At 32.2% G+C, this 11,429-nt stretch overlaps 1 protein-coding gene across 1 annotated transcript; it reads right to left on the minus strand.

Annotated features, from left to right (window-relative positions):
* Nucleotides 1-752: 752 nt before the first annotated feature.
* On the minus strand, nucleotides 753-10,363 carry LOC134687684 (acid-sensing ion channel 1-like). Its single transcript, XM_063548142.1, has 5 exons — nucleotides 9,992-10,363; nucleotides 6,835-6,933; nucleotides 3,465-3,612; nucleotides 1,404-1,463; nucleotides 753-847 (listed from the first exon to the last, which is right to left on the minus strand). Exons 1-5 carry the CDS (start codon nucleotides 10,097-10,099, stop codon nucleotides 753-755), a joined length of 510 nt encoding a protein of 169 aa, XP_063404212.1. The 5' UTR covers nucleotides 10,100-10,363.
* Nucleotides 10,364-11,429: the final 1,066 nt, after the last annotated feature.

Consider the following 11,429-nt stretch of genomic DNA (forward strand, 5'->3'; position numbering starts at 1 on the left):
TAAAGTGTATATTTTATTATAGGTTAATTTGGGTTTTCCAAATATCTTTACAATTCCAAAACGAAATTATTCAAGTCAAATTTTATCAATAAAATAACTTATTTTAACAATACGCAATAGAATTTTTAGTTTAGCGTGCTTGTTTGTTTCAGTATTTATCGTGCCATTGGTTGGCTTTGGACCATTTTTATATATTTCATATAGATAAGTTAAAAGTTAATATGTAAAGATTTTTGAGCCGTTATACCAAATCAATTATGAACAACGAAAAAAAAAAACCAAAAAAACCAGCTGCTTGTAGTATAATTAGGAAATAAAGCTGTTCCAAAAATATGTGCGATAGAAAGATAAATTTCAAAGATTTTAACAAATACAAGTTTTTTATAATAATCATCTCATCTAGGGTTTTGAGAAAAGTTTAAGATCAAGCTCATCTGAGAAAGCCTTTAGTACCTGAATATATACATTATGTTTAGTGAGTAATAAGGTTTACTTTTGTTCAAAATGTTTTAATGTCTTTCGTCCTTAAAGTCATACTGTTTCGTTTTATGGAAAAATCATTCTGTTAAGGTTTATGGTAAGTCAATATTTTTTCTGCACATAATTCCAGCTTCCCCTTCCACTCCTCTCCGTTCCCCTCCAATAAATTCCAAGTTAAATGTATGTATATATTTAAAAAAAAATCCAAAGTTCTAATAACACTAAGATTCTATGGTGCCAAGCCTAAATTTTAACCCAAGTAATTAGTATGCTTACTTATTCGTTACGGATGATAATACTTGGTCATACTTAATGATCCGGCATTCTGGAGGACAAACACATAATGTTGACGACTGTAATATAGCCCCTGTAAAAGTAAGTAATGTAAAACTGAATAAATGTATGTCAAATAAGAAAATAAGCATGTTGCTTTTATACATTTGTTTATGTTCCTCATTTAATTGAAAGAATCGGTTACGCTTCTTCTGAAAAGATATAACATTTAGATATGTTTATATTCAATTATTTATTTAAGTGATGTCTAGAAAGCTTTTGTTCATTTAAGATTTTTATTGACCTCTCGGTTTTCGAGATTTTTCGTTCCTTGTTAAGACTGGTCTCCATGTCCTCTATATGTTTAGATCTTACATAGCAAGGTATCAAAACTTAGTATTCACCAACCATTTTTTGCCCAATTACATTTAATCTCCACGAAAAACATAACTTATTTTTCGGAAAATTGAGAAAAAAATCAAGGTTTGTCGTTACTGTCGTTTAAAGCATGACCTCAACTTGAATTTCCTGGAATCCATGTGCAGAATGCGTCAGTGATCGTGTCCGAATTATGAAACAAAACATGGCCACTGAAACCATATCATTACCATAATAGGTAGCAATATATGTATAACTATATAAATACTTACCATAAAGTTCTGCGGCACAAGTATTGGTATGGTAATCATCGACGCAATATGTTTCATTTCCTAATAAGGAAAATTAAAAAGGGTCAACTTCCGGTTATAATACTTTTGATGACTTTTTTCAGAAAATAGTACGAAATAGGGTTACAAATAAGGAAAAAATAAGGTCAGCTAAGGAAAAGAACCATTGTACATGTATATCGTATATCGGGACATTTTTACGTCCTTCTAATTTGTATTTTGTTTGCAGTAAGCAGTATGCATTTTGAAGCAAAATTAAGTGTATGCAAACATTTGACTGTCTACTTGATTGTTGTGTACTTGGCCAATATTTAACTGTCCCTTCGTAGATTCAACCTGCGATAAAAAGGCGACATACAGTAGTACGTTGATTAGGTAGTGGTCATACGTTTATAAAAACAAACCTCCCTTTTATATTAATTAGTTTTTCAACCACCAAAAAAAGAAGTATTTATCGTTAAATTATTAAAACTATCGATCGATATAATTTAAGAAAACTTGAACAGCTAAGGCTTCAAGTGTGTTTTTTTCCTAATACATTTTGTATGTAATACACTATAAAAGGTCAAGGTATGATAAGGACCTTTTTCTTTTCTCCATTTTCTTAGAATTTGTAATCTTCAAAGTTGAAGCCTATCCTAAATGTGAAATGATATGTAGTATCTGGTCATCCATGTAGTTCGTGTTCATGTTGGTACAGACTATGAAGACATATTCTTTCAATCAGTTTAAGAGGGTAGACCTTGGTACAGGGAGATAAATCAGTCATGCGTTTTTAAAAGTCAAGTTTCATCAATATATTTTAAGCATTTACCTGAGACAGATTGGAAATAGTCTATGTAACATAGAAGCTAAGAAAATATCTATGAAAATGTTTGACACAAACGTATTGATGAATTTCATAGTTATTTCCCTTAACTTAGGTCTATTTCCTTAATTGAGATCTGGAGCTGGCATGTCAGTAACTGCTAGTAGTTCTTTGTTCATTTATGTATCATTGTCATATTTCTTAGTTTCTTCTGTTACCTATTCTGACATCGGACTCTGACTTCTTTTAAACTGAGTTTTACTGTGCGTATTGCTGTGATTTTGTTTATTCTTCATTGGCTAGAGATATAAGGGGAGGGTTGAGATTTCACAAAACATGTTTAACCCCGCCGCATTTTTGCGCCTGTCCAAAGATAGGAGCCTCTGGCCTTTGTTAGTCTTGTATGGTTTTTTTTAATTTTAGTTCATTTATACATTTCGGAGTTTAGTGTCCATTTTAACTGAACTAGTACACATTTTTGTTGTCTCTTTGACACATTCCTCTTTTCCATTCCAATTTTATGACCTAAAAAAGACTATGAACGACGAAAAGTGAAAAAAAATCTTTTTAATGTTTTGAAAAGACAATTTCAATCATGAAGTTTTTAAAGCGTCTACCTTACTTTTATATATCTTCCGTTATATGAAACATGCTGATGATTTCATTGGTGCTATTATTCTCAATAAGCTTGCATTGAAGTCCTTTTGCGGGCGGTTATTTGCCCTTAAATGTCGAACAACTTAGTGATACCAGAGTCGTGAGACTAACAATTTAGTATGCACATTTCGTTAAAATAAGAGACAAAGACATAATGGGCTCTAATCAAAACAGTTTGAATGATACATCAATAACGCAGTTAAAGGGCTTTTTGAAAACCAAATCTTGAAAACTCATCTATGCCTGGAGGTAGAAAAACATTAAGTGTTTCAACGCTTTGTATAAAAAGCTCGACAAGATATTTGAAAAGATTGCACTTAATATTTGGGTCCAAAAAGGGCCCATACCGAAGTTACTCCTGAAGAGAAAATAACCGCATCAGGAATATGTCAATTAACATATGTGTGCTGAAAACTAGGCTGATGATATTCTCTGGAACCATGAGCACTGAGTGCGTCTAAAAAGCTCTTTGTTATCTTATGATATGATTTCAGTTGGTCAGTTCAAAAACAAATTCTCATTACGATTTACCGTATTTCCATTTTTCGATGCATTAATTTGGTAACTACTAAAAATACCTGTTGGAGAAGGGTTCATCGTGCAGCTACACTCTTTCTTTAACATTTCATTAAAACATTTACGTTTGCAATCAACAAAGCCGTAATCGGTGTCGTCTATACAAATCTGATTTCCATACGCTATATATGGACTTGGTAAAGATTTATACTGTAATATATAAACTTAATCCTTAATAAATTTGACACATATGAGTCTTTGAAAATTTTAAATATAAATTGAATAATACATTGATGAAAAATGAGGTTATTTGTCAATTTTTATATTTACAGTAAACAAAATCAATCATCCATTTAGTATGGACGATGAACGAGACGTTCTTTGACATCAACTCTCTGCTCAGACACTGGTGACGTTGAACAAAGTCTGAGTAGCAGCTGCAAGCTCTTGAATATCGAATGAGTTGGGAAATGTATATTCCATATATGCAGGTGAAGTTGGTATATTGCTACTAAGGTGGGAGAAATTGATAATTTCAAAATTAAAATCGTCGCGTTTGTCATAGAATTTACTTACTTTTCGAGATATTTTAGTTTGAAATATGCATATTTTATGTCAATACTTTTCTGAAAATAAAGCACAACTATCATACGGAAAGAGATATTTTCACCCAGTTGGCCTTTAAGAAAGTCATGAAATGATGGCCGAATTGAAATACATTTTTGTACATCTTACAATTATTGGTAATAAAAAGTAGTAGACAATACAAATATTTACCAAAAAGAATCTATAGTTGATTGATTCTTGCAATTTCTATATATAATTAATTTCTTGAAGCAGTATATAATCGATTGCAAATTAAAAAGTGGGTTCATCTGCTATATTTTAGCTAGAAACAGATTTCTTGAAGCAGTATATAATCGATTGCAAATTAAACAGTGGTTTTTTTAGCTAGAAATAGAAAACCTAGCTTTTTTGAAATGCCGGTGATCCTATTTCACTTGTTTGGCGCTACATAACGGATAGGCGGGTCCAGGGGGTCGGGGGGGGGCCCGTGCCCCTCTTTTGTGGGAAAAAGTCGGTTAATTATATAGGGAATCACTGAAACGTGACTGGAGCCCCCCCCCCCCCCCCCCCCCCCTTATGAAAATTGCTGGATCCGCAACTGTAATAAACGTCCCAATGTAGTTCCCGCCGTACATCAAAACTTAACAAATATTACTGTTATATACGAATGTATTGATGAAAAAGAAGTCAAAAGTTTTTTATTGCCAAAAATTTGTTTGCCCCCGCAGTAGATTTCGTGTGCTTGATAATACATTATCTTCATGTTCCGTTGATAGTAATTTTTCCGAGAATTTTGGATGCTTATCGTTGGCACTTTTGTGATAACAACGTGTTAAGTTTGGATTCATCATTATCTATAAATAGAGCCTAGGTGGTCCAGTGGTCTAGCGCGTCGGGCACAGTGCAAGGCGATTTTATATACCCTCGATACCGTATCGTATGCCCTTAACTTGTTACTATATACACAAAAATTTGTAAGCATGATATATAGATACAAGGTGTATTCACAAAGTGTTTAGATCCGGAGATGTTATACTTGATATATAGTGTAAAGACTTGTCTATTGTTGAAGACTTCTTATTGATCTCTAGATATTCAAGAGATAACTTCATCTTACCTCCTATACATTTCTAGAAATAGGATTGGTTAAAAGCAACCGTATCGAGGCCATGTATATTCCATATAAGGTTAGTAGGCGAGGCTTATTTCAATACACGGTTAATAGTGGTATTACGTCCCTTTGTAAAAACAACACGGTGTTGAGGAAAATCTTAAAGGTGAAAAATTGTTCAGGAACGATTGATTAAAATAAATTCATAAAACACATTTAAATCTATCAAGTTGTTATACAAGTGGTATTGAAAACTTGATCACTTTGATACGCCACTAGCTATAGTCTATATATATATATACCACATGTTGAGATAGTCGGTAAGATAAATTCGTTACATAGTGTGCTTCGCTCTCACCCCAAATGGAATTTACTTACCCTGTTTATATCATATTAGGTCACTAGCACACTATGTAACGAATTTATCTTACCGACTATCTTAATTAGTGGAATTTAGATTAAAGTTGTCTTATTTGGTATCATAACACATCTTCTTATTTCTGTATAAAAGTGTTCAAGTGTTCAATTTTAAGAACCTTCTTCAATTGGTCTGCACTAAAAATATAATGTAAACGACAAATATCTATTATCAACAACCTTGATATAACAATATTAAACAGATCTTTCAATACTTTTTAATAATCAAACAATGCCTAAGTTGTAAATCCACTACTAACCGTGTATTGAAATAAGTCCCTCCTCCTAATTTACCTAATATTGAATATACACAGTCTCCACGAGGTCGCTATTAACCAATCATATTCCTATAAATGTATAGGAGGTAAGATAACTAATAGTATTGTATTGTTTTACTGTCGAAATTTGAGTTAACATGGATGACCCCTAAGCTTCAAATACAACACAGTAATCTCAATTATAATGCAAAATTGAAAAATCATTTACTTATAGGCCATTATTTCGCGGTAAAATGTTCAATAAACAAAAATTCCGCGAAATGATGTTATTATTTTTCGCACCCAAACTTAGGTATGTTTTCTTGCTTCTTGTTCGCCTCAGAATGTAATACAATTTGATCAAAAGAAGATACATGTATCCAGGTGCAAACAATGAGTTTTTGCTTATTATTGGAGGAATTTATTCTAGAATTCAAAATGTCGGCTTCACTCAGTTATGATAATGTTACTCTGAGTGTCATTCAATCAGAACCATCCGATACAAAATAATAGACCTATCGTTATTTGGGAAGCTGCAACACAATAATAGACCTGTCGTTATTTGGGAAGCTGCAACACTTGACGCAAGCATTTGCGACACTTGACATATTGACGTCATACAACAATCACTTTCCCTTTGTGGCGTCAGACATTTTCTCTTGTGACGTCAAAATTTCACGCGAACGTTTGTTATGTCCAGTAATGGCGGATAAATAGCAATAACTTAAAGGTGTATTGCATTTATTGATTGTATGGTCATTTTGGCGTTATGTTGCTGTCTCATCAATGTTATCTCGCATCTTTCTTTTATTCATACATGTATGATAATGCGACTAAGTCAGGTGAACATTCCTTTAAAAATAAATTTCTATCAGTGGCCTTTGATTGGTCGGAAATGGTCATATGAAAAAATATAATTTATGCTTTTCAGATGGTTGCACATTTTAAACCTTATAAATCAAAATGGAAGGGTTTTGATGATATTGTCAGAACTGTAATTTCAGCAATTACATCAAACTGATTCAATGATTTAAAAAAAAGATCTATAGTTCAACCAAAACTTAAATAACGAATACTGACCTCTCTCCTGTGAATTTCTATAAATGTTTCAGTGCCATTTCTCACAGTTCTACCATCCCTCACCATATTTGGATCTTCTTGTGGATCATGAATAGCAATCTGATTAACACAAAAAAAAATCTTTTGACAATGTAAGGAACAGTAGAGCATTGGCACCAAAAGGGCGACAATTGACACTGATTGATGCTCACAGAATCAACGATGTTTCTCCTTGAAGAGCCTCCCCCCCAAAAAAAATAAAAGGAAAGAAAAGAAAAAAAACAAAAAAAAGACATACACTCATAAAAATTCAAATAAGTTTTCAATCACGCTTCTACCCAAGCCCCAAAAATACTAGACGTCTAAAAAAATGGCGTCGGAAATTTAATTTTGTTAATGGACAAAATATAATGCTATATTTCTCAATAAAATACGTCTTAAAGGTGTACTAAGGTCAGTTATAAGGAATTTTTGTCAGATGTTTCGGACTCCTTGGTTTTTTTCCAACGATACAAGGTAAAATAATTTTCCCCACTACACCCATTTTTCTTTTCATATAAGACTTCAATAGCTCATAAAAAGTCATTTACCAAAACTTAAGCAGATTCTAGATTTCTTTTCTTTCAATTTGAGACCCAAATAATACCAATGCAAATATAAGGTAAAAGTACGAGTAAGCCTTTTCCCGTCATTTTTTTTTTCTTAAATCAAATATCTCAAAAGGGAGCTCCATAACCAATTAATATTTTTAACTTATTTTGTTCCTTAACTAGTTCTCTACTTACTTATAGTATCAATTTTAAATTCCAGATTTTTTTCTTAATTTCACCTTAGTACATTCTTAAACTATAACATGTATCACAAAATATTTTCAAACTATTGTTTTTTGTATTATTTGTAAAAAGTTATACATTCTTTTTTTCCTTGTGTATTTTAAATGAAAAAAAAATCGAAAATCTGTCCTTGCCAAAAAATCGAGTTTTATAGGGCTTACTTTACAAAAAGATTGTTATAATTCTTCATATCTTATATATCCTATATTTGGCTATTGGTTTGAGAAATCCATACCGTTGTGTTTTTCGTCAAAATAACAAAATAGTGAAAAATTCTGAATTTACAGTTACCAACAAATCATCCATTTCCCTCAGTGAACAAGCATTTCACCTGTATATTCTACTAGGATTACAAGTTTCCCGTCATTAAAAATCATACTGCGATTCAAACGAATAAGATCAGTTAACAAGACAAATAGAAGACAAAATATCCTATTGATGTGTCAATTTAGGCACACTTTTTTATGGTTCACGTTTCAAAGTGAAACTCTTGGTCTATGACGTCAATCGTTCTCAATTTTAACGCTGAAACATTGTGTGCAAATGTTCTTTGTGTTCGTCTTTTGAAGCTGACAATTATTTGATCTTGATTTAAGACTAACAACGGAAACATTATACAAGTCATCAAGTCATTATGGTTTTACATCCGATTTTCATATATTGAATGAAATAAGGAGATGTGGTATGATTGCCAATGAGACAATCATCCCGCAGAGTCTAAATGACGAGGATTTACATAATTATATGCCACCGTAAGACCTTCAACAATAAGCCAAACCTATACCATATACTCAGTTATTAAAGGCCCCGATATGACAAGATATGAAATGGTTCAAACCAAACAAACTATCTGCTTTATTTATGACAAATCAATAAACGTTTAGCATATATCACAGACAGCTACCAACAACAACCACCGAATGGAAGACTGCTGTCTCGGGACCTGTAAATAAAGAACGTGTCGGGGTTAAACATGTTTGTCAGCGCTCAACCCTCCCCTAACCTTGGACAGTCGTATAACAGTACAATATCAAAACAAAGTAACAAAATCAGTAGGAAATGGCTTGACTAACCAGATCGACACATGGAATTACTAGCATAAAAATAAAAGACACGAAGTAACGGTCTAATAGTACTCACAGTTACTGAAAGCTAGTGCAAAGCCAATAACAACTGATATATAAACGATTGTCTACCTTACTCATGTATCAATCAGAACACATCCACTTGATTTAGTGTAAAGACAGTCTGTGTTACCCAAGTTGGGCATCAGCGGAGATTACTTAAAAAAGTACACTGGAACGTGAAATCATATCATGGAAACTGATATTTTGATTCAAAGGAGGAAGATATCAAGTGTAAAGTCGAAACTCACAAATTAACAGTCATCTTGTTCATGGTGCTATTATTGTTTAAAAGACAATGAAAGTTTTTTGATATAGCCGAAAGGTCCGTCGTGTTATAGAATTCCTCTGATAAGTTTTTACTTTGTAAATAATGAAAATCTACTTGTTTTTGTAGTGTGGCGCCTGCCTTGTTTTTGCAATTATATTTGAAGGTTCTATCTTTTTTTAATTATTACCAATTGACGCTTGACTACCATATTCCTTACTTTCCATAAGTACTTAGAAAATACATGTTTTACGGCGCTCCTACCTTTTTTTTATGACAAATCATTTACTCATAATGGAAGAAGCTCATTCTACAAAATATGTTCTTACGGTTTATTCTAACGAACAGTTGGCGCCTTGAATACTTTCGTTTGGCCATTTTAGTTCATAATTTAATTTGACAAGCACAGCTGTATTTCAAAAGGTTATTAACATCAGAAATGATTATCGAAAACGAAATCATTATACAAAGAGTAATAGCAGGTTAATGAGATAAAAATCAAACGCAAAGCGGGAAAATAGAAGTTAATGAGATAAAAATCAAACGCAAAGCTGGAAAATAGAAGCATCGATTACTTCATGTCTTCCAATAGTTACGTCATTTTGACGTAATTTTCACTTCTTATCCAAACCTTCATGTTGACATACACGCATGCCATTAGAAACAATTCCACTGACAGGACTTATAACTAATTGGTACTTATCAACAATCGAGATGGAATGGAACTCTTTCTGGAACACCTGAGTTTATTCTGGATTTCAATTGGAGTATCTAAAATTTGGTGATACATTCTTTATTTATGGACTATCATTGATCTTTGTAGCCATTTTATTTTCTGAATGCATGCTCCTAAATATGTTTTATGAAAAATTGAATAAACATTGAAATAGTTTCATTCATAATTGCTAAAGTTGTGTTGCGCAATATCCATGATATCTTTTAATTTTAAATACCTGCAGTTCTTTGGATGTTGTTTGAAGAAACAGACCAGACGATATTCCATATTGACTTGTAACAAACGCTTCATTGGCATTAAATCTTCTACAGACACAGCCACACATATAAGCAGTCTCATAAAAGTAAAAATCTGTATATTCAACCACTGGTATTTCCGAGTGACCCACAAAAGATTGATCGAAATACAATGATACGCTGTTAAAATCGGTTGGATTTTGGGTACACAGTGTAACGACAGGAAACTGAAGTTTTTGGTCAAATCGGAGGTACGTTGAAGAAAGCGATGGGTAACTGTAGTAATTCAATAACTCCGTTACAATTATATAGATGAGCACTGTAGCACACGCAAGCCATACTAATGTCCAGACTAAACTGCAAAATGTGTTAAAATAATTTGGATGAAGGTTAATTCATGAAAACAAAAATGTCTGTGTTTTATTATTTTCTAATGACGAGTCTTTAAAAAAAAATTCTTTTATTTTGTAGATGTTTAGATTGGTTGTAAAATAGCATAAGATGACATTCATTTCTCTTTATATTGAGATATTAACAGAAAAATAAAAAAAAAAGTTTCGTTTGGTTGGTTTTGTTTGTTTGAATTTTTCGATAAATGAGAACTCACACTTTATAGATTTAAATGATATAGATAAAATTACATATATCCTCAACCGAGGATCACACATTCAGGTAAAGAAGCATGATTCCTTTTTAAAACAGTCTGAAGAAATGATGACATCAGACTCTTTCAACAAAAATCTTAACAAATATTTACTTTTATAATGTATATAAATGATATTGTTGATTACTGTTTGTTTTCATTCTTTAATGGTGTGTCACATGCTTTGAATATAGTAGTGTAATGACAATAAAGATTTGAATTGAATTGAATTGATTTACCTCATTAAAGTTTCTCAAGATTTTTATGATAATCTTGCTCAATCAGTCAATTTTATTGTAATGTGTATGAAATTCGAGCCCAATATGGAATTTACTGACCCCGTATATATCGTATTACGTCATTACCACATTGTGTAAGGAATTTATCTTCCTTACTATCTAAATATTGGAGATTTAAACTTAGTTGTTAAAATAAATGATAAATATTTTAAGTTGTTATAGTGATCAATATCAGTCATTAAAGCAATATTGGGTGCCTGGTGTACAAACTCACTGATCAAGTCTTCAATATTAAGAACCTACGTGCACTAGTGTGTATAAAGGTTAATTTCAACAGTACCAATTTAATATCAAGAACCTTGATATTACAATTTTAACACAACATTAAACAGACCTTTTTTTACAGAAAGTCATTATTGTACCACTTATTACATTTCCATTGTCGTGTACCATGGCTCGGTACTTGCCAACAGTTTTTACATACACATGTTCAGATCAAATCATCCACCGGAAGTAATAGTGAACGAAACAAGATCT

This window comes from Mytilus trossulus, chromosome 10, assembly GCF_036588685.1.
Source record: "Mytilus trossulus isolate FHL-02 chromosome 10, PNRI_Mtr1.1.1.hap1, whole genome shotgun sequence".
NCBI classification, from domain to species: domain Eukaryota; kingdom Metazoa; phylum Mollusca; class Bivalvia; order Mytilida; family Mytilidae; genus Mytilus; species Mytilus trossulus.

Coding starts and splice junctions, on each gene's coding strand:
- LOC134687684 (XM_063548142.1), bottom strand. CDS start 10,099: ATGTGTGGCTGTGTCTGTAGAAGATTTAATGCCAATGAAGCGTTTGTT. Junction 1,464..3,464: donor GATGAACCCTTCTCCAACAG/GTATTTTTAGTA, acceptor TTTCCTTATTAG/GAAATGAAACATATTGCGTC. Junction 848..1,403: donor TTGTGCCGCAGAACTTTATG/GTAAGTATTTAT, acceptor TTACTTTTACAG/GGGCTATATTACAGTCGTCA.